At 51.1% G+C, this 23912-nt stretch overlaps 1 protein-coding gene across 3 annotated transcripts in view; it reads right to left on the minus strand.

Moving 5' to 3' along the window:
- Positions 1-11241: 11241 nt before the first annotated feature.
- The window catches only part of LOC111146880 (tubulin gamma complex associated protein 3), a 68017-nt gene continuing 55346 nt past the window's right edge, over positions 11242-23912 (minus strand). For all 3 annotated transcript variants that reach the window (XM_022502598.1, XM_022502599.1, XM_022502600.1), the window contains 5 exons: positions 21735-21823; positions 21485-21616; positions 17937-18077; positions 14785-14901; positions 11242-12323 (listed from right to left, as the gene is read on the minus strand). In XM_022502598.1, coding sequence (XP_022358306.1) covers positions 12165-12323; positions 14785-14901; positions 17937-18077; positions 21485-21616; positions 21735-21823 — 638 coding nt within the window. In that variant the 3' untranslated portion in view covers positions 11242-12164. The remainder of the gene's footprint in view (positions 12324-14784; positions 14902-17936; positions 18078-21484; positions 21617-21734; positions 21824-23912) is intronic.

Genomic DNA, 23912 nt, shown 5'->3' on the forward strand with positions numbered 1-23912 from the left:
ACTATATCCAGCTAGGCTATCATTGAAAATAGAAGGAGAGATAAAAAGCTTCCAGGAATACTATATCCAGCTAGGCTATCATTGAAAATAGAAGGAGAGATAAAAAGCTTCCAGGACAAACAAAAACTAAAAGAATTTGTAAACACCAAACCAGTCCTACAAAAAATATTGAAAGGTGTCCTCTAAGCAAAGAAAGAGCCTAAAAGTAGTAGACCAGAAAGGAACAGAGACAATATGCAGTAATAGTCACCTTACAAGCAATACAATGGCATTACATTCATATCCTCAATAGTTACCCTGAATGTAAATGGGCTAAATGCCCCAATCAAAAGACAAAGAGTATCAGAATGGATAAGAAAACAAAACCCATCAATATGCTGACTACAAGAAACTCATTTTAGATACAAAGACACTTCCAGATTTAAAGTGAGGGGGTGGGGGCGCCTGGATGGCTCAATGGGTTCAGCCTCTGCCTTCGGCTCAGGTCATGATCCCCACATCGGGCTCTCTGCTCAGCAGGAAGCCTGCTTCCTCCTCTCTCTCTCTGCCTGCCTCTCTGCCTACTTGTGATCTCTGTCAAATAAATAGAAAGAAAGAAAAAAGAAAGAAAGAAAGAAAGAAAGAAAGAAAGAAAGAAAGAAAGAAAGTAAGTGAGGGGGTGGAAAATAATTTACCATGCTAATGGACATCTAAAGAAAGCTGGGGTGGCAATCCTTATATCAGATATATTAGATTTTAAGCCAAAGACTATAACAAAAGGTGAGGAAGGACACTATATCATACTCAAAAGGTCTAACAAGAAGATCTAACAATTTTAAATATCTATGCCCCTAATATGGGAGCAGCCAACTATATAAGTCAATTAATAACAAAAAGAAACACATCGACAATAATACAATAACAGTAGGGGACATTAACACTCCCCCCCATTGAATTGGACTGATCATCCAAGCAAAAGATCAATAAGGAATAAAGGCTTTAAATGACACACTGGACCAGATGGACATCACAGATATATTCAGAACATTCCATCCCAAAGCAACACAATACACATTCTTCTCCAGTGCACATGGAATATTCTCCATAATAGATCACATCCTGGGTCACAAATCAGGTCTCAGCCAGTACCAAAAGATTGGGATCATTTCTTGCATATTTTCAGACCACAACACTCTGAAGCTAGAACTCAATCACAAGAGGAAAGTTGGAAAGAACCCAAATACATGGAGGCTAAAGAGCATCCTTCTAAACAATGAATGGGTCAACCAGGAAATTAAAGAAGAATTGAGGGGAGCCTGGGTGGCTCAGTGGGTTAAGCCTCTGCCTTCGGCTCAGGTTATGGTCTCAGGGTACTGGGATTGAGCTCCACGTCGGGTTCTCTGCTCAGCACGAACCCGCTTCCCCCTCTCCCTCTACCTGCCTCTCTGCTTACTTGTAATCATTGTCAAATAAATAAAAGTTGAAAAAATTGAAAAAAAAAAGAATTGAAAAAATTCATGGAAACAAATGATAATAAAAACACAACTATTCAAAATCTGTTGGACACAGCAAAGGCGGTCCTGAGAGAAAAGTATATAGTGATACAAGCCTTTCTCAAGAAACAAGAAAGGTCTCAAGTATAGAGCCTAACCCTACACCTAAAGGAGCTGGAGAAACAACATCAAAGAAAGCCTAAACCCAGCAGGAGAAGAGAAATCATAAAGATCAGAGCAGAAATCAACAAAATCAAAACCAAAAGAGCAGTAGAACAAATCAACAAAACTAGGAACTGGTTCTCTGAAAGAATTAGTAAGATTGATAAACCCCTGGCCAGACTTACCAAAAAGAAAAAGAAAGGACCCAGATAAATAAAATCATGAATGAAAGAGGAGAGATCACAACCAACACCAAAGAAATACAAACATTTATAAGAATGTGTTATGAGCAACTATACGCCAGAAAATTTGACAATCTGGAAGAAATGGATGCATTCCTAGAGACATATAAACTACCACAACCGAACCAGGAAGAAATAGAAAACCTGAACAGACCCATAACCAGTAAGGAGATTGAGGCGTCATCAAAAATCTCCCAACAAACAAGAGCCCAGGGCCAGATGGCTTCCCAGGGGACTTCTATGAAACATTTAAAGAAGAATTAATTCCTATTCTCCTGAAACTGTTCCAAAAAATAGAAATGGAAGGAAAACTTCCAAACTCGTTTTATAAAGCCAGCATTACCTTGCTCCCAAAACCAGACAAAGGTCCCTTCAAAAAAGAGAATTACAGACCAATATCCATGAACACATTTGCAAAAATTCTCACCAAAATACTGGCCAATAGGATCCAAGAGTATATTAAAGGGATTATTCACCACGTCCAAGTGGGATTTATTTCTGGGCTGCAAGGTTGGTTCAACATCTGCAAATCAATCCATGTGATACAACACATTAATAAAAGAAAGAAAAAGAACCACATGACACTCTCAATAGATGCTGAAAAAGCATCTGACAAAGTACAGCATCCCTTCCTGATCAAAACTCTTCACAGTGTAGGCATAGAGAGTACATACCTCAATATCATCAAAGCCATCTATGAAAAACTCACAGCAAATATCATTCTCAATGGAGAAAAACTGATAGCTTTTCTGCTAAGGTCAGGAACACAGCAGGGATGTCCATTATCACTGCCACTATTCAACATAGTACTAGAAGTCCTAGCCTCAGCAATCAGACAACAAAAAGAAATCAAAGGCATCCAAATCAGCAAAGAAGTAAAACTATCACTCTTTGCAGATGATATGATACTTTATGTGGAAAACCCAAAACATGCCACTCCAAATCTGCTAGAACTTGTACAGGAATTCAGTAAAGTGTCAGGATAGAAAATCAAGGCACAGAAATCAGTTACATTTCTTTACACCAATAACAAGACAGAAGAAAGAGAAATTAAGAAGTCGATCCCATTTACAATTGCACACAAAAGATACCTAGGAATAAACCTAACCAAAGAGGCAAAGAATCTGTACTCGGAAAACTATAATACTTTATATTATAGTATATAATATATATATTATATATATTGAAAGAAATTCAGGAAAGAATTCTGAAAGAAATTGAGGAAGACACAAAGAAATGGAAAAACGTTCCATGCTCATCATGGACTGGAAGAACAAATATTGTTAAAATGTATAAGCTATCTAAAGCAATCTACACATTTCATGCAATCCCTATCAATATATCATCAATTTTTTTCTACAAAATGGACCAAATAACCCTAAAATTTATATGGAACCAGAAAAGACCCCAAAGCCAGAGGAATGTTGAAAAAGAAAGCCAAAGTTGGTGGCATCACAATTCCAGACTTCAAGCTCTATTACAAAGCTCTCATCACCAAGACAGTATGGTACTGGCACAAAAACACACATAGATCAATGGAACAAAATAGAGAACCCAGAAATGGACCCTCAACTCTAGAATAAACTAATCTTCGACAAAGCAGGAAAGAATGTCCAATGGAAAAAAGACAGTCTCTTCGACAAATGGTGCTGGGAGAATTGAACAGCCACATGCAGAAGAATGAAACTGGACCATTTCCTTACACCACACACGAAAACAGACTCAAAATGGATGAAGGACCTCAATGTGAGAAAGGAATCCATCAAAATCCTTGAGGAGAACACAGGCAGCAACCTCTTTGGCCTCGACCATAGCCACTTCTTCCTAGAAATATCGCCAAAGGCAAGGGAAGCAACGGCAAAAATGAACTACTGGGACTTCATCAAGATCAAATGCTTCTGCACAGCAAAGGAAACAGTCAACAAAACCAAAAGACAACCAACAGAATGGGAGAAGATAGTCGCAAATAACACATCAGATAAAGGGCTAGTGTCCAAAATCTATAAAGAACTTATCAAACCCAACACCAAAAGAACAAATAATCCAATCAAGAAACGGGCAGAGGACATGAACGACATTTCTGCAGAGAAGACATCCAGATGGCCAACAGACCCATGAGAAAGTGCTCCACATCACTCGGCATCAGGGAAACACAAATCAAAACCACAATGAGATCCCACCTCACACCAGTCAGAATGGCTAAAATTAACAAGTCAGGAAATGACAGATGCTGGCGAGGATGCGGAGAAAGGGGAACCCTCCTGCACTGTTGGTGGGAATGCAAGCTGGTGCAACCACTCTAGAAAACAGCATGGAGGTTCCTCAAAAAGTGGAAAACAGAGCTACCCTATGACCCAGCAATCGCACTACTGGGTATTTACCCCAAAGATACAAATGTCGTGATCCGAAGGGGTATGTGTACCCGAATGTTCATAGCAGCAATGTCTACAACAGCCAAACTATGGAAATAGCCTAGATGTCCATCAACAGATGAATGGATAAAGAAGATGTGGTGTATGTATATACACACACACACACACACACACACACACACACACACACAATGGAATACTATGCAGCCATCAAAAGAAACGGAATCTTGCCATTTGTGATGATGTTGATGGAACTAGGGGGTATTATGCTGAGCAAAATAAGTCCATCAGAGAAAGACAATTATCATATGATGCCTCTGATTAAGAGGCAGAATGGGTGGCTGTAGGGGGTAGAGAAGCAAAAAACTAAACAAGTTGGGATCGGGAGGGAGAAAAATCATAAGAGACTCTTAATCTCACAAAACAAACTGACTGTTGCCAGGGGGAGGGTGTTAGAGAGAGGGTGGTTGGGTTATGGACATTGGGGAGGGTATGTGCTATGGTGAGTTCTGTGAAATGTGTAAGCCTGACGATTCACAGACCAGTACCCCTGGGGCTAATAATGCATTATATGTTAATAAAAATAATTAAGAAAAAAAAAAACTACTGAGTACAAAGCAAGGTCTTGTCTCAGCAGTGAGGAAAAACAAAGAGCAAAATGGTAGACTTAAAGCCAACCACAGAAGTAACCACATTAAAGGTAAATAGTCTAGATATTCCAATTAAAAAACAGAGACTGTTCAAGTGTATTAAAAACAACAAATACTGTTACCAACTGTGTGCTGTCCACAAGATGTCCACTTTAAATATAGTCACAGGGGCACCTGGGTGGATCAGTGGGTTAAGCCTCTGCCTTTGGCTCAGGTCATGATCTCAGGGTCCTGGGATCCAGCCCCACATCAGGCTCTCTGCTCAGCGGGAAGCCTGCTTCCTCCTCTCTCTCTGCCTGCCTCTCTGCCTACTTGTGATCTCTCTCTCTCTGTGTCAAATAAATAAATAAAATCTTTAAAAATAAATAAATAGGCACAAACATGTTACATATAAAAGATATACCATGTTAACACAAATGAAAGAAAGCTGAGGGCGTCTGGGTGGCTCAGTCAGTTAAGCATTTGCCTTCGGTTCAGGTCATGATCCTGGGACCCTGGCCAGCAAGGAGTCTGCTTCTCTCTCCTTCTGCTTCCCCCTCATCACCACACCCTGCTTGTGCTCGGTCGTTTTCTCTCAAATAAATAAAAGATAAAAGAAAAGGAAAGGAAAGGAATGAAAAGAAAAGAAAGCTAGAGTGACAGTAATATTGACAAAATATATTTCGAGGCAATGAATATTACTAGAGATTGTGAGGGTCACTTTACAATTATAAAGGAGGTCCATTCATTTAGGAAATATAATAATCCTAAATACTCATGAGCCTCACAGCAGAGCTTCAAAATATATAAAGCAAGAATGGAGAGAAATTAAATAAAGAGAAAAATTCCTAATTATACCGAAAAGATTATAACCCTCTCTCAACAATCAAAAGGAAAAGTAGAAAAAAATTAGTGAGAATGCAAAAGACTTAAATCTTATCTTAATGGACTCCACAGAACATCATGTAACAGGAGAATAAACATTCTTTTTTTTTAATAGATTTTATTTATTTATTTGACAGAGATCACAAGCAGGCAGAGAGAAGGCAGAGAGAGGGGGAAGCAGGCCCACCGCTGAACAGGGAGCCCGATGCGGGGCTCGATCCCAGGACCCTGGGATCATGACCTGAGCCGAAGGCAGAGGCTTAACCCACTGAGCCACCCAGGTGCCCCTAGAATAAACGCTCTTTTAATGTGTACCCAGAACCTTTACCAAGATACACCCTACCTAGGGTCATAAAACAAATCTCAATAAATTTAAATGAATTCACCTCATATGAAGTATGTTCTCTGACCACAGTGGGATTACAGTGTAAATCAGTAACAGAAAATTATCTGCAAAATCCATAAAAATTTGGAAATCAGATGACAAGCTTCTAAACAGCCCCTAAGTCAAAGTATTAACCAAAAGGAAAACTGGAAAGTATTCTGAAAAGAAAAAAATGAAAGAACATATTAAAATTAGTAAAATGCAACAGAAAGATCTTTAATCTCAAGATTAAACCTTTGTCTCAAGAAAGAGAGAGAGAGAACTTCAGAGTGAGCAGAAAAAAGGAAATAATAAAGATCAGAGTAAAAATCAATAAAAAATAAAGCAGAAAACAATCGAGAAAATCAATGACAACAAAAGCTTCTCATTTGAGAAGGTAAATAAAACTGACTAACGTCTGGCCAGAAATAGGAGACAGACCTCCCATGCAGAAGAATTTCCCACAATTGACGTAGCTGCTCTCCCCTCAAGGAGATGGAGGGCAGCCCCTCTCCCCTAAATACGGGCTGCACAAGGGGGCCACTTCCTCCAGAGCACAGGATGAGAACCCACCCAGCCAGGTGACCTGCGTCGGCACCCACAGTGACCGGTCGCGCTGGCAGCGCGCTCCCCGGGCTCCACGTGCTGAGAAAGGCACTTTACCTCCGTGGTCTTCCTCCCCAGAGCTCCTTATCCCAATCTAATCACGAGAAAAACATCAGACAAAATCCAGCCGAGGGGCATCTATGAAACACCCGACTGGTACTCCTCAAAACCGTCCAGGTCATAGGAAAAAGCCCGAGAAACTGTCACAGCCAGAAGGAGCCTGTGGAGACAGTAACAACCACACGCCCTGTGGTGTCCGAGCGGAATCCTGGAACGGAAACAGAAATACACAGGAGACACACAGGTAATTTGTAATTTTCCAGTAGAAATAGTAAAAAGTAAAACCAAAACAAAACAAAACAAACCCTCGCAAAATTAAATTTTAATATATTTTATTGACGCAAACACACAAAGTATCACTTCAACATGGAACGGTATGAAAAAATATTTAGCTATTTTACATTTGTTTCTTCATACCGAGAATCTGGGATTTGCGTCGTGTTACGCTCCACAGCACAGCTCAACCCAGCGGGGGCACTTTTCCGGGTCCCAGCCGCGTGTGACCACAGGCGGCCCCAACAAAAGCTGCGGCCCCAGGCGACCGAGGAAAACTCGACAATCGCGGCGACAATCGCAGCGGCGACGCTCGCTGACTACCGGCGAGTACGGAGAAAACCGCTTCCTCTGACGAGTTCCCGTTTGTGGTGAAAATGACAAGAAAGGAGTCGCACCTTTGCTCGGACTCTGCGGGTACTCGTGGGCCTGGAGCGCTGTCCCCCCCGAGCTGCACCTACAGGAGGCGCTGTCCACGCCACGGCCTGAAGTAAAATCCCCACGCTCGCGAGCAGAGCCTGATGGAGGCGCGAGGTTGTTAAAAAGACTTAAACTGGGAGAAAACATTTGCAAATCACCTCTATGATAAAAGACTTCTATCCAGATATATAAGGAATTCTCAAAACTGTAAGAAAACAACCCAAAAACCACAAGCACATATTTTAACAGACACGGTGTCACGGCAGATAAGCCAAGGAAAACATGCTCGATGTCAGAGGTGATGCCACCGCGGCCCCCGCCGGACCCCCTGCCCCGGGAAGAGCTCCAGCCGTGAGCGGGCACTCGGGGACGCGCGGACAGGAGGGACGTGCGCTGACCACAGCAGCCCGCTCTGGAGACGTCCGTCGTGAGCCCACCGTGGACGCTGCAGCTGTCGCCTCTCCTGGTCACAGGGGAAATGAAGGCATTACCCGCGGACTCCGAGCACCCGCTCCCGCGGCTTTCCTTCTGCACGCGAACGCTAGAGACAGCGCACGGCCGCCCACGAGGAGACGTGCTTCCTCGTGTGGTAGGAGCCAAAGCTCTCAACTTTCTTTCCAAACGGTTTCCCCAAAGAAGCTGCCGAGTCATCAGCTAAGGCACCTCTGAAGAGAAGCTTCACGGGCTCTGGGGACCCACAACAGTGGCGCTGGGCACTTGGTCCTGAGGCTTCCTTACACTCTCGCGTCCTGCTCTCCACACGCGCTGCTGTTCTGTCTTTCGATACACGCTTTGACACATTTCTGTGTATTTTCCTATTACTCCTCTCTTTCAGAAAAAAAAAAAATTGAGAGTAAAAAGAAAGCAAACTTCCTAGACACTTTGCGCTGTGACCATATCCACGGTCAGAAGACGGTAAGAGCCATGGAGGAGGAGGAATTAATGACGCGGGAAAACGCCCCCCGGCAAACCTGCAGGGTAACTCAAGCTAAAGCAGAGAACGATTCCGTCAGAAACACAACGAGAAAAAGAAGTTCCACAAGCATTCAGTTTGGGAAAAAATAAACCAAAAGGAAAGCAGAAGGTATTAAATACAGAATAGGAATTTACAAAGGGAAGAATGGCAGCTACACACGTGAGACAAGGACATCGAGAGTAATTCTTGAAGCATCAACGACACTCACATGGGCAAAGGGCACAGGAAGAAAGAGAAAAACACGTAACATCAGGAAGGAAAGGGCTGGAACTCAGATACGAGTGTTTCAGTAACTGCAAAGGCATCGATATAAAAATGCCAACAAATTTAAAAGCACTGAAAGAAAACACACGATTTTCTAGAAACAAAATGAGCTCGGAACTGAGAAATCAGAGTCGTCTCATCCGCAGCGCAGGGAAGGAAACAGTTGTTTATAACCTACCCGCCTGCCAGCGTCCAGAGAGCGGACGTCGTTGAAACAGAGCAGGGTCACGGAAGGACAATCGCTCCTTCCAGACGGTGTCACAGCCGCACAGACCTGAGCAACTCCGCCCGAGTCACCAACACGGAACTGAGCGGCTCTGCCTTTCACGTGCGAGCTGCGCGCACCGGGTCGTTCCCACACACCTGCAAATACGTGGATCCTGACTCCCAGTTCCGACATGCGAACGCGCACGAGCAGGGTGGCACGAGCTCTTGCCGCGGAGGCCCCGCCGGCTACGCTGAGCTCTACTCAAGTCTTCCAGGATGACAGTGGCAGGAGGCCTGTCCTCCTTGCTGGTGGCCACAGCATTCACACCAGCGTTCCTAGCCACGAGGAGCCACTCTCACCCTGGGCCACCAGCTCGCTCGCCAGCTCCGTGGTCCAAACCTCCACGGCTAACACTCAACACTTCACGCAGACTTGGTGCCTTCGGACCCACCTTGAGCATGACTGTGGTGATTTGATAAAAGTGCTTTCCTCCTAGGAAGTGGGAGGTTCGTGTCGGCTGTATGTTCCGTCCTATCAAGCCAGGACACATTCTCCATAGGGCTGGGAGAATCATGCCACCGTGAGGTCTGCTGGGGACATACACGTACGCAGGAGTGACAGGCGCCCTCCCCTCCCCTCTTCAGCCCAGCCTGCCACCCCAGTAGGACTCGAAGGAGGGAAGTCCTGGCCAGGGGTGATCTGTGGCTGCAGCCACAGTACCAGACCTTCCTGGGCAGTGAGAGGCATCTCGATGGCAGGAAAGTGGCGCTGGGCAGGCGGGCAGTGCCCCGTCCACCAGAAACACAAGAGCTCCATTTGGGAAGAGCTGCTCAGAGCCGGACCCGGTGCATACAGTGGTCTCTGATCTTCACGATGCCCGGAAAAGCTAGCACTCTTTCCCCAAAGCCACAACAGAGCGTTGCCTCCAGAGAGGACTCAGCCCTGCAACAGGCTTTCCCACCTCAACCACCAAGTGGGGAGGCCCGACTCCTCACCGCTGAGACCCCGCTCCCAGGACAGGCCTGCCCGCTCGCGGGGCATCTCCGGTGGGATCTCAAACCAGCTCTGGCAAGGCCTCGTCCACAGACACACCACCCTCTGGGTACCGGGGCCCTTTTGTGGCCCTGCCTCCGTCGGCCAGAACTGCAACTCTGTCCCGAGACCCACCAGAGCCGTCCTGGCCCCGCTGGGAGGCCCCTCTCGGAGAGCACCTCCAAAACCCACAAATCATACCTACTTATGTGATGGCTCCTCAGCTCAAATGGCGTTTTAGCCCCAAATTAGCATTTTCCAGAGTGGTTTCTACTGAGGACTAAAGGGGAAGTGCTTTAAAGAAAATAAAAACAGGCTCCAAGGTCAAAAATCCTTGGGAAACTGGGGCGCCTGGGTGGCTCAGTGGGTTAAGCGGCTGCCTTCGGCTCAGGTCATGATCCCAGTGTCCTAGAATCGAGTCCCACATCGGACTCCTTGTTAGGCAGGGAACCTGCTTCTCCTTCTGCCTCTGCCTGCCTCTCTGTCTGCCTGTGCTCGCTCGCTCTCTCTCCCTCTGTCCCTGACAAATAAATAAATAAAATCTTTAAAAAAAAAAAAAAAAAAATCCTTGGGAAACTTCCCAGGGAGACAGAAGCGACCCCTGATTTTCCGAAGTCTGCATTACGCCGCTGTGCCGTCACGGAAGAGCCCCTCAGCCCCTGCCCCGAGGGGGCCTGCCCTGCAGAAGAGCTCAGTGCTGGTTCTGCGCCCGGCGGCCGCACCTGCCGGCACCTGTCCACTGTCCGCCAGATGTGCCCTAAGAAAAGCCCAAGACGGGTCACTTCGGGGCCTGGGAGTGTGCAAGCCGCCCCCCACCCGCAACAGCAGTTAACGGTGGTCGCTGCTTTGCTCTCCTGGCTTTGGGCTGGCTGGAGTCCGCACAGGTGCACCCGCTTGCGGCCGGTGGGGGAAACCCGTGCGCAACACACCATCCCTTCTGGGACACGGTCCGGTAGAGATACATGCGTGCGATTTCCAATTTTACAAATCTTTAAACTAAGACTAAGCTGGTATCCTACGAAGTTCTATCCTTTACCACAGATTCATCTCTGCAGAGCCAGACTCCTAACCGCCCCTCCGGTCAGAAAGGGACCCGGACGGGAACTGCCAACAGCTGATGGCAGGTGCCCCCCACCCTCCACTCCATCCCAAGGCCACACACGGGGCATTTCCCAGGTCTCACCCACGCCCAGTTCACGCCCGGACGCGCCTCCTGGCCCGCAAAACTGACAGGCGACCTCGGTCTCTCCAGAGCATTCATTCCAGGAAGAACGGATACGTCGGAAAGATAACTGCTTTTAATTCTCTAAGTTTCACTTATGCAACATCATAAAGGCAGATTTATGTGACTTGATATGACATTTTTACAAAAAACAGTTTCCCCCACATCTGGTCAGTAGTATATAAATATTTACAATGAAAAAATAGGCAAGGAGAAAGGAAATCTTCATTATTCAAGTCAGTTTCTTCCCAATGCTTATCAGAATTTGAAAATAAAATAGTTCGTTAACTGTCTAGTCATCGTATTTACATATCACTTCGGCCGACAGATGGAGAAATGGAGGCTCGCGGGTGTTCAGTTCATGCCCCTCCCCCCACTAAACTAGGTCTACACTAGTTTAGAAGTTATCTGAAGGAGTAAATTAAATATAAAAATGTAAACTTTGAAAGAAGGATAAGCGTTCTTACAGAGGTTAGTATTTTACACACTACAAACCAAAATAAAATGCTCTATATACTTTCTTAGCAGGGACATTCTGTTTCAATTTAATTAGGTTATGTAACAAAACTCCCTCTAAAGAGGAGGTTAAAAGAGGAGCAACGACATCACCACCTTAACCGATGAACATCCACTCGCTCTAATTTTCTCTAAAAGCAACTGCGAGTTCTCAGAAAGTGACAGATACAAATTATATCGCGGAGAGCTTCAGAAGCCTTGACAAAGTGTGGGGTCTCTTTACTATGACGATTTCAAAAAATAAACCTGAATAGTGCAAACCAGCGTCGTAACGGGTGAGGTTACGAGTATATTCGCCGCGGCTGTACGAAAACAGGATTTGACTCTACAGACGCCATCGAAAATGCTGAAGGACACGTGGGCAGGAAAGGCGGACATGCCAGTGGCCTTAGGATCTGAATGTGTCTGTCTCGGAATGCAGTGCCCAGCGCGTGCAGCTCCCCGTGAGGACAGGGAAGGGTTCACGTGTGGGAGCCGCGCCGTCCTCGAGAACCCAGAGACACCCGCAGTCTCGGCTCTCGGGCTTCGTAGTGCTCGTTGAAGTCCAACCGGAAGCTCAGAAACCGAAGGCTTTCATCGGAGCTCGTCGTCAGCAACACCAGAAACTGCTGCACGATGCCCTGAGAAGGAGAAAGAGAACAGCCGTTTCAGGAGGGGCCTCCACGACACATGCCGCCCCCCTCGCCGCCGCAGCCTCATCTGGGCTGGTTTCTCCTTCCAGACCGACAGACTTGCAGAAACACGCGCCACGGCAGGCGTCCCAAACGGAAGACGGCTGCCCCAGGAACTCAGGTTCACCAAGCCAACGGCAGCCGCGTCCACAGACATGAATGCACAATCAGTAAGTTTTACGTAAAAGAACATCCTTTCTGCCCTAAGTTCTATAAAAATAAGCAAAACAGCAAGACTTCTGACATTAAAAAAAAAAAAAGGCCTGTTCTTTGTCTTTTCAATGTAAAACCACGGCTACGCTTTTCATCTTCCCTTTGCGCTGAAGAGCTCTGCATCCCTGCCCTGCCAGAAACAAACATGAGAACAAGAGAAACGATGCACCTCTAACCGTAACCACAGGGTCCCTGCTCCTGGCAGACGTGGGCCGAGTCGCTGTCCTGAAGACCAGGCAGAGCGTGGCTAAGCCACCTCCTCCTCAGGGGGCTTCGTAGAGGCGCGGGAACGTGCGAGCAGCTTCCTTCCACTTGTGCGTAACAGGCACCGGCTGCTTCTCTGCAGGGCCGAGGCACTTCTGGGCTCAAACCCCATCCCTGCCGGGCTCCTGAGTCACAGCCAGGGGGTGTGTGGCTGTCCAAAGTAGGGGGAAGCTTGTCTCCCTGCCTGCACACCTGAAAAAGGTCCCATCTGCAGAGGCGCTGGCACCGAAACACCACAACCCATGAGTCCTTCCAAACCCTAACGGCACCTCAGTCCCTCTCCGAGCTCCGGGGACGCGGGGACGTTGCACTAGAGAACTCGCACCTTAGCGAGCACAGAGTGGGGTGCCACGGACATCCCCTTTGTCCTTCCGGGAAACCGACGGCTTCGGGAACAGGCCCTAAGGAATCTGAGTGCTAAGCGTACAGGCAGTGGCTTCCTGTCAGGTGATGATGTGTGACGCTCGCTACGAGGAACTGTGGGGAGCGCGTCTGTGCTCAGGCTGCGGCCTCCGGGTGGGACTGCTCGGGGGCCGTGCGTGGCCGCAGCTGCTAATCGCGGCTGTTTCAGCCACGAAGTCAAAGAGAACAGAGAAGGACTTCATTTCTGTTAAGGAAAAGATACCTCAATGGCTAGGATTGAGAAACATGAAGACCACAATCTGAGTAAAACTGGGATTATACAGATTAAGATTACTTTTCAAAAATGAATCAAGTCTCAGGGCGCCTGGGGGGCTCAGTCGTTAAGCCTCTGCCTTCGGCTCGGGTCCTGATCTCAGGGTCCTGGGGTCACTTCGGGCTCCCTGCTCGGCGGGGGTCTGCTCCCCCGTCTCCCTCTGCCCCTCCCCAGCACTCGTGTGCTCTCTGTCGCTCTCGCAAATAAATAAATCGAATCTTTAAAACCAATGTGTTAAGTGTCTCAGGAGAATGTGTAACCATCCCCACCTCCCTCAGAAGTGAGCACAGGGACACACATTGCAGGCTGCAGATCACCCCCTGCGGACGCACTTCCACCTTTGCCAAGAGTGCGGAACGGTTACGCTCCCGCTGTAAGAAACGGGGACCCAGATGGTGTCTATGACACGGGGTCTGGCAGCTCTTCCATTACTGAAACACCCGGCCGGTGTTTCTGCGCTCAACGAAATCCCGTCTTTGCCACCATTTAGGAAGCATTTCGACAACAGTGCTGTGGAAGCCAATGTCAGAGGAAGGGCGCCCGCGACGGGGACCACGCCCGCGACGGGGACCACGCCTGCGACGGGGACCGCGCCCGCCCACGCCCGCTGCGCTACAGACAGCCACCGCGGCAAGCGTGAGCACCCGGGAAGCAAACCGCACGCTGTGGAACAGGGACGCGGCTTCGTTCTAAATCCCGACCCACATGGAGACAACAGTGCCCAGAAATGTCATTTCTAGCGGTTTCAACGTCGATGCTCGTCTGATTAGTTACCAACAACCAAACGTAAAATTCTTGGTCAAACCTTCTCACCTGTATGTCCATCACTAAATCACGCCGGAAACAGAATCAGACCAAACCCACAACACAGAAACGGGCAGCAGCGCGCACTCTACCTGCTCCTCCCCCAGCCTCCGGGGTCGCGGGCCGAGTGAAGCCCCCGCCGCCTCCCGCGCTCGGCGACCCCGCAGCAGCTCCCGCACACCTGCGCGCCCTCCGGCCTCACCCCGGGCTCCATCAGGACCCTGAGGCCGCACCGCTCTGCCCGGCCCCTGCAGGGCTGCCACCCACCGCTGACAACACCAGAACCGGCCCGGGACAGCCCAGGATCCCTGGGAAGGTCACAGCCGAGACAGGGCCCCGCTGTGGGTGGGGGGTGCACTGAAAGGACTCCTCTTTCTTCATCCTGAGAGCGAGGGTGAACAGCAGAAAAACGGCAGCGTGACGCGGGCCCCGTGCCGTGGCGCCAACACGCACCTGGTAGAAGTGAGTCAAAATCCGCAGCTGCGAGCACATCTTCGGGATCGATTCTCGGAATTCTTGAATCCTCTTGCTCTCCTCCTCCTCCTCCGCCGCTGTCACTCCCCACCGGCCCTGAAGAATCGGAAGGACCAGATTACATTAAAATCTGGGCACAAGAAGCTGCCACGCTAGGACTGCGCTGTAGGGAGAGCGGGGGAGATGGGTGCTGTCCACGCCCTGCGAGCTGCTCGACGCTTGCACGAGAGTCTGCTGACACTGAACTGTGCTCTCGCTCACTCTTTCCAGTTAGCAAGATCCCCCCGAGATGCTCCTTATCAACACACAGGAGCACAGAGAACCCCGTCCTTGTAGTAACAACTACAGGACCACGTTGCAGAACACGTAACACTTCCCATCATTTGTCACAAGCTAACCAGGCTTTAGCTAGTGAAATCGATGCCTTGTGTCTCTCCCTCATCACCGACGGTTTCTAACACAGACCTGCCCCACGAAAGCAGACCCAGATGGTTCCCAGTACCGGAACCCCTTCACCCTTGACTTCGGTGGGAAAGCTTCGTGCCACTTCTCCAAGCACGGTTGATCTTCCTGTACTGGAGAGACGTCTACTTCGATTTTTAGGATGGTTCTTAACGAATGGTGAGTCTAAATGCCTTCTCGGCCAGCCTATACAGGAGTCAGCACGGGATTCTTGTCTTTTTATCAACAGAGTTACCTCGTCGTTGACACAATGATAAAACTTTTATTCCTTCTGGCACCCTCTGGAAGCTTAATTTAGCATTTCATCCTTCACGTGCAGATTCACAGCCCACCTCACGGTGGTCGCGTGTGTGCCAGGCAGGGTCGAGACAGCCGCCTAACACCATTCACCAGTGCTCCATTCCCCACTGTTTTCAGTCGAGAACAAACGATCCAGAATGTGCGGGGCTCTTCCTGCGTGTTATTCTGCTCCCGACTGTCCTTGCTGGAGCCAACACCACTGTTCTCACTGCTGTAATTTTGGAAATCTTGAGGGTATATGTATACTCAACCACAAATGCATACCATCTCACTTATTCTTTTTTTTTTTTTTTTAAATATTTTATTTATTTATTTGACAGATGGAGATCACAAGTAGGCAGAGAGGCAGGCAGAGAGAGAGGAGGAAGCAGGCTCCCTGCTGAGCAGAGAGCCTGATGCGGGGCTTGAACCCAGGACCTGAGATCATGACCCGAGCCGAAGGCAGCGGCTTAACCCACTGAGCCACCCAGGCACCCCCATCTCACTTATTCTTGTCCAAAATTCTCCTCCCTTCGAGCTGCGTCCTTGTATTTCCACATAAATTTTAAAAATTATCATTTTCTACCCCTCCCCCCAAAAATTACACCCACACAAAAACCCGAAACTGTTGGGGATTAGAATTGGGACTTCACTGAATCTATGAGTTCCTGTGAACGCAGTCTACGCCTCTGCCTACCGAGGGGCCCTCTGCCACCGCTGCGATGTGCCGTGAGGGGCCAGGGAGCACACGTTTTGGGCTCCGTGTGCCATGTGATCTGTGCTGCTACTCAGTGCTCCCACACAGCACACGAGCCACCACGGACAGCGTGGAAATCACTGGCACGGCTGCTCCCGTCACACCCCACCTCCGGAGACACATGGGAGGCCAGGCCCGGCCCGAGGACCGTCGGCCGCCAAGTCCTGTTTCACAGTTTCCTGAACTGGGGCCTTACCCATATCGGTACACTTTAGTGCTCTTTTAAAGGCATTTTTAAAGATTTTATTTTGTTTGTGGCTGATAAAAATAGAATAGAATAGATTTCTACATGATGACCTTGTTTTAAGCCACCCTGATAAAGTCAGTTATTAATTCTATTAATTTACCTAAACATTATTTCAGGTTTTCTATATCCACAGCCATGACCTTTGCCCCCCCACCCCAAAAGAGAAAAAGAACAAAACTGCTCGCTTGTGTGTGTGCACCTGCGTTTCTTCGTCTCAGCTGCTAGCACGGGCGGGCCTCCACGGCCATGGCCACAACTGTGCTGAACGGGGTGACAATGGTCTGGGTCTCAGTCCCAGGACGGCACCATTAGCATGAGGTTTTGACTCGGGCCTTTTAAACAAACCTTCTATCAGACTCTCCTCAGTGTCCAATGATCTTATCCATCCCTTGAGAGACTGCGTGATTTTCTCCGGTAGTTTGTGAACGTGGAGACTTACAACATTTTCATCAGAACGATACATGAACTTTGTAATTATGGAATGAGCCAAAGCTTATCTGTAACGTCCCATCCTTTGATACATCCCAACTCGGTGACCTTGTCTTTGGGCTGCAAGACACAGACTGGTGCAGAGCAGAAAGCCGCATAGATTTGTGTCACAGATTTGACTGCAAAACCAGGAAACTACTTTACAAGATTAAATTCAATTCTGTTTTATAAGTTAAAAGCCAAACTAAAACCAATTAATTTGCCTACTGAGCAGGGGTGTACCGTCCAGGGAGTCATAACCACGCCGAGTGCGCTAGAACCCGGATTCCGAGGTGCACCACGACTGTGCGCCCCACCGCCAGCCTGCTGGGGCCCGCCGTGGAGGCAGCTGTGTGCACGTCCGTGTGCCCTGGGGGAGGGGCTGTCAGACAACCAGTGATCGCCTGCTAACATTCCAAACCAGGATTTCCAGTGTAGAAGAGAAGGAAAATGAAGTCCCTTTAACCCCAAACTTGAACTGGAAACAACATTATGAACCTAAGAGAAAAGAGAAAAGGAAGCAGAGAACCACGGTGGGGACATCTTCAACAGCCCAAGGTCATGGATTCCACAAGGTCACTAACAGCAGCCGCAGCGTGGAGCTTCAGCTGCCATGTGTCCGTGTGTGTCCACCGGCCAGGTGACCGGGCGGCGGAGAGCTGGGGCCGGTCTGCAGCGCCACCAGCGCCTGTGGACGCAGCAGCCGCAGGCTCACTCACGGGAGGCCGGGGCACGCTGTCGTCAGGTCACACAGGGTGACAGCGAGGGGGACCGCCACGCCTGGAACAGTCCGAGCCTGCTCAGGACTCCAAACGCAGGTGTGCGCACCGTCTCCAGGACCATTTCAGCAGGAAAACTACCTGTGCTGGTGATAAGCCCATTATTCAAACTGAGAAGCCCCTGGTGGAAAAGCCGTACCTCGACTTCACGCTGTTTCCTCTTCTCTTCAAACTGCAGTCGTCGCTGCAGCTCCCCCAGCGCGGCTCTGTATATGGCGTCCTGCGTGTTCTGAAGCTCAATGATCTGGTCAAACACGGCTCTGAGCTGGTTTAAAAGTGCCTGAGGACAGGAGACGGAGAGAGACTATAAACAAGCTGTCCGCTGGCGTTCTCCCAGCGCTCTCTGCTGGCCCAGTGCTGCGCACTCAACACCCAGCGGCCCCCGAACCACAGCGCGGCCCCAGACCGCGGAGCTGGCAGCATCAGAAAGGACGTCACTGGATTCACTGCGGCCACACGCACCAAGACCAGCCACGGAGGACGTGAGAAAGGGGATTCGTAGTGTGATAAAGGACAAATTCAGCACCGAGTTTAAATCCAGCGTCCAGCAGGAACGCGAGGACGGTGTCACGCTGAAACGCGGCGCTGGCGCCGGCCACCCGCGCCGCGCAGTGCCCCTCCCGGGCGTCTCCCGTATTTCAGTCTTGCTTCCCCCGGTGCGGCACGGAAGAGGGCGAGAGAAAGGGGCCTGTAGCAGAGCTCACTGGGGTGAGGCAGCGCACATCCAGGCACAGCACCGGACGCGCACACCCTGGAATGGCAAACTCCAAGACAGTGGTGTGCCGGTGGGGCTGGGATCACACGACGCGCAGCCGACACGCAGGGACGTCGGAGACGGAGGAGGGCGCCCCATAGCCGAACAGCAGGCTCAGCTCCACCCTGCGCTTCGACTTAGAAACCCACTAACGATTTGAGGAGAAAAGATAATTTTGAAATCACAGGAGAAAAAGTCACGTGTTAAAACTTAGCAGCCACTCACGACTGACACAAACATCCAGATGCACCCGGACGACAAGGCCCTCCTTGATCGAAGTCCTACGAGATCTCCAGGCAAACGTCAGAGCAAACAGTGAAAGGATAAACGTCCCTTTATCCTCGGGGATGGGCCAGAAGCCTTCCCATGCTGCCGGGGGGGGGCCCAGCTAACACCCCGAGGCAAGGAAAGGCAGGAAACAGACCCCCGGAAAGAAACAAAACAGGCTTTCCTTGTAAAAACAGGGTCTAGAAACAGATCTAGAAACCCCTGGGATGAAAAATATTGGATAAAAAAAATCAAAGTCATGAAATGAGTAACATTCCTCCAAACCAGCCACATGCCACAATTACGGTGCTAAGAACCTAAAAAAGACTCGCAAGAGGTTATGGGAGAAAGAGGACAGGACTTTACCAGACGCGTAGGAGAGCCGGGGAAACGGGAGGGGCTCCGGGCTCACGGACAGGAGGCAGCACGCAGGCCGGGGCGGCGAGGACAGGCAGCCCGGCTCGCTGCGGGGGGGAAGGCACTACGGCCAGTGAGGACACTGCAACACCCCCCACAGCCCGGTCTGGGCGACGCGCTCCGCCCAGCCCCAACACGTCCCCTTGACGGTCGGCAACACACGGCCGCAAACGTCAGTAACTTGCAGCTGCGGAGGCGGGGGTTGGGCGGCCCAGGACCCAGGAGAGCAGGCTGGAACCCAGGACCAGGACCCGGGCTCGCTGCGAGGCTGCTGCTTCTTTGGGAGGGGCCTGACCTGATAAGCAAAAGGCAAGACAAAGGACGGAGGGGCTCTGATTGTTTGCTTTTTAATGAAGCCTCACTGCTTCCAATTTGTTTATCGTAATCAAGTAAGAATTAGCATTTCTGGAGCAGTCAGCTCACCCACAAGCTGACTGCTCTGGGCTCTGTCCGCAGTGGCTCGGGCGGGACGACCGGAACGCGCGTTCGGGGTGGCAGCGGTGGACAGCGGGATGCGGCCTCGCAGCGAGGCACAGGCGGGACTCACACCCGTGTGTACCCGCTCCTGCCCGCCACGGCCGCCGCATGCCCGTCAAGCAGCCTTGTGCTCCCGGGAAGGGAGACCCCAAACGTACTTTGCTTCTGTCCAGAACGGCGGTCTAGGGGCTGCTTCAGCAGGGATGATCCAGCCCTCAGCGCCGTGACTCCCTCCGCGCTCACGGTGACTCGGGGCACCCCGCACATAAGCATCCACGACCACAAGAAAACGGTGCCACAGGCGAAAACGCTTTCTCCTTGGATTCTGTTCCCAGCAGTGGAAATCTTCTAGAAGCAAGAGGTGTGACTGTTCCGTCCAGAACTGCCACACGCGCACGTGGCGAAAGCCAGCGCGGCCAGCCGCTGACACTCCTCACGGCCCACACGCAGACCCTCGTCAGTGCGGCCGTGATCCTTGCACGTGGCCCGGTCCCCCGAAAAGCCCAGACTCTAATGACGCTAATCTCTGTAAAACGCGACCCACGGCTCCGAAGCCTCTAGGAACAGAGGCAGCGACCGCTGCCGCATCCTCACTACGATGACGGGCTTCTGTGAACCACACCGTGCACCCCTCGCAGCCCGTCACACCTCGGCCCACATGACAGCGCTGTGCCGTCCCTCTGTACCCCAAGCGCCTCCAGCGCATGCGCCACCAGCCGGACGGCTCACCAAGACCGCGGCTGCTGGCTCAGCTGACAGACGAGGCTCACTGCGGCCAGGGTCAAAGGCCGTGGGTGCGCGTTTCTTGAATTGTTAGTCACATCCAAAGCGTTTCAAATTACTTGTGTGCCACTGTTTCCGTACATTTCTGAGAGCTTTCTACATAGAAGCATCTTCGAGCAACTGTTTTGCACAGACGAGCGACAGGTTCAGCAGTAAAATCGGGCACACGCAGACAGCGCGTCCCAGCCGCAGCTGCGGAGGCAGCGTGTTTCCCTCGAGGGGGGCGCGGGGAGAAGCAGAGGCAGCCCTCCGCGAGCTGGAAATCTCTGTGAAGTCACACATTCATGTCTAAAATGCACACAAAATTTTGGCTCTTCCATCACAGTATCTTCCTTTCAAAGGAAAACAATGTGCTCACTGCTTCCCCAGACGTGGGAATGGAGTCAGAACTCACGAGGCTCGGCCGCACGGAGCAGCAACGTCCTGAACAGGGGCCTACGGGGAAGCAACGCTAGCGCCCAAGCTGGGACCGAGGACCCCAACAGTTTTCTAGACAAACAGCCGATCTTCTGACCCGTGCAGCCACCACGCCCTTAACCAGGCAAACACAGAGAAGACCCTGGTCCCTGGATAAGACAGCAAAGGGACAGCCCGGAGCGCCCTGCGCGTGCTCATGCCGTCTGCCTCCTGAACTCACAGATGGACGCCGTGTGCTGTGCCCTCGCACCGCCCGCCTGGCTTACTCTGTGCAGGACACGAAACCAGCCGGGGGTCGTCTCTGTCTTCTGAGCCCCACGGATGATACCGCTGTCACACTGAGCCAACGGACAGGCGCGGTTACATGCCTCGCCCGCCTATACCCACTTCAGAGCATGTTCTGGCTCTAATTCCGCTCGGAAACAGCCCACCCAGAATGTTAAACGATTACTAAAACAGCCCTAGTTACTACTAACGTGGCCTTTGGGCGATTCCTAAGATGTCCCGGGGGACAGGAGCCCAGAGGAGAAGACTCTCACTGCTCCCGCTTCCTAGCAGCCCCCGGGGCTTACTCTGGAGTCGGCGTCCAGCAGACAGCGGGAGATGATGGTGTCCAGGAAGCCCTCGTGCGCCGCAATGATGTGGTCCAAGTCTTGGGCCTGCTGCACTTTGTTCCAGAGCTCATCCCAGGAACACTCCAGCACCTAGGAGACACACGCGCGACACTCAGGGGTAAGGTGTGTCTTCCCCGTCCCACAACCCCGACGACGTACGCCACACAGAGACACGACGTGTTTCAGCGGGCAGGAGGGCGCCGGGTACCTCGAAGGTGATGTAGTACTGCATCTGGTGGATGAAATGGACCATCTCGGACGCCAGAATGTGGCCGTGGTGCAGAACCCCGGAGAACTCTGCAAGGAGCCGAAGAGCCGAGTCAGACGCCGCGGGCGCACGTCAGCCGCCACACGCTCCCCCCAGCCCCACACGGCCGCGCGCGCCCTCTCGAAACCACCGCCTCCAGCCTCCACGGTCAGCGCCTCCGCACAGGGAGCGGTCCTTCCGTGGCCGGTCTCGGGCCCTCTGAGCTACGCAAGGGCTTAGCTGTCTCGTCACGTGCGCTACTTCACATAACGGAAGGACCTGATAAGGGACGGCGTAAAATACAGTAACTGCATCTGAAAATTAACACATTTCACTGCGCGAGCCTGACTAATTGCTCAGCTCTGTGGCTTTTCCACAACACGCCTGCCGCTGTGTAAGACCTCATGACTCCCAGAGATCTGGAGACAAAAGTGACCTTTCCTTGAGGGCCTGAAAGGGACCTTGTCCCCTGAGAGAGACATGACCCAGGAGGGAGATGGGCCTGAGCCGACTCTGTTCCTATTCTTTGAAAGATTACAAAACCATCGAAAGGCTTAGAGGTCACCACAGATCGCCATTCTCTGTTCATACTTTTAATTTTTTGATCAAAGACTCTCCCAGAGTATGAGGGGACAACACCACGCAGAGGAGGGCTCAGGCAGATGGGGCCACCAAAGGAACGGTCACAGGCACATTTCAGTGTGGGTCAGACTGGGTGTATTTTGTTTCCAGCCCAAACGCCTTTAACTAGCTCCGCGGGCAAATGACTGCCGCACGCATTTCTCTGAGCGCCGCCCTCGGCCCCAAGTATGACGAGGAAGTGAAACAGACACGGGACAGAGAGAGCTGCGGGACACAGACTTTAGAAACGGCCTCAGTGCCCCATGGGGACTCTGCTGGCTGGGTCGGCGTCGGGCCCTCGCAGCTGCAGGCCACCTCAGAGGAGGAGCGCACACTCCAAACCCCCCGACGTCCCCACCGTCGGGAACCCCAGTGTGCCTGGGCGGCGTCAATGCTCCCGTGAAGGACAGTCATCTGCGCTCTTCCTGCGGACACTGCCCGAGCGGCGGACGGGGCTCCCTGACACCCAAGCCCGCTCACCCAAACTGCTTTCGGCATAAAAGAGCGTCACTAAATGCTGTTTTACGTGGGAGTCGCTTGTGTCACAGCATCAGGAAGCTTCTAAAAGCAAACGAGAGCCACTTACAACGCCACTTGGGGCTTCACCCCAGAGCCAGGGCGGCAGGGACAGCGCCACCTCTCCCCTGAAGGCTGGGCAATGGCACCTGCAGAGACCGCATGTACTTACCAGCAGGCGCGGGTGGCCCCGTACAAGCCACACCCGTGAGGACCCCGGGTCCGACAGGAACCCAACGCCCCACCACTGGGCTGGCTTCAGGGCAGACGGCTGCACACACAAAACCAGAACCGTCAGAGCGGGCGTGAGGTCCGTCTCCAAGTCCGTGCTGCCCTCGACGGCCACTGCGAGAACGTCACGGCCAACGGAAACACCGCGGGCTCGGGAGGGACCTGACGGCACTGCCGAGCACCTCAACGGGAAGCACCCGCGCGTCTGGAGATGCGCGTCTGGAGATGCACCTTCAACAGCGCCGGGTTTGTTAAAAGTTATGAAAAGCTTATTTAAAAAAAAAAAAAAAAAAAGTACCCTAAAGCTGTTTCTTCACAATTGCCAATCACCTCCTTCAAGCTGTACATGTAACTGAGCCTACGATACTTAAAAGCGACTCCACCGAGTCACCCACCTGATTTACTTCTCAAGGCGAAGGGCTCCAAGTTGGCAAGAAGGATTCCTCGGACCCCGTAGGCTGAACCGCTCGTCACCACGAAGGCCCTGCAAACGCCATCTGCCGTCCTCTGCATGGCCAGGCAGCCAGCAGGGATGCCTGCGAGGCGCCTCCCACCCCCACCCCAGGCCACACTGGTCAGAGCCCTACACAGACCCAGGATCCAAGACCCCAGGAAGTGAGCGCTGCGGCTACAACCCTGCCCCCAGATGAGGGAACCGAGGCAGAAGACAAGGAAATGGGCTCCCGGCCACAGCGTGGTGCTGGCGGACGGTGGACCTGCCTAGGCAGAGCCGCTCAGCGTCTGTGCTGACCATGAACCACATGGTTCACG

Source organism: Enhydra lutris, unplaced genomic scaffold (genome assembly GCF_002288905.1).
Source record: "Enhydra lutris kenyoni isolate GAN:26980312 unplaced genomic scaffold, ASM228890v2 scaffoldscaffold15, whole genome shotgun sequence".
NCBI classification, from domain to species: Eukaryota; Metazoa; Chordata; class Mammalia; order Carnivora; family Mustelidae; genus Enhydra; species Enhydra lutris.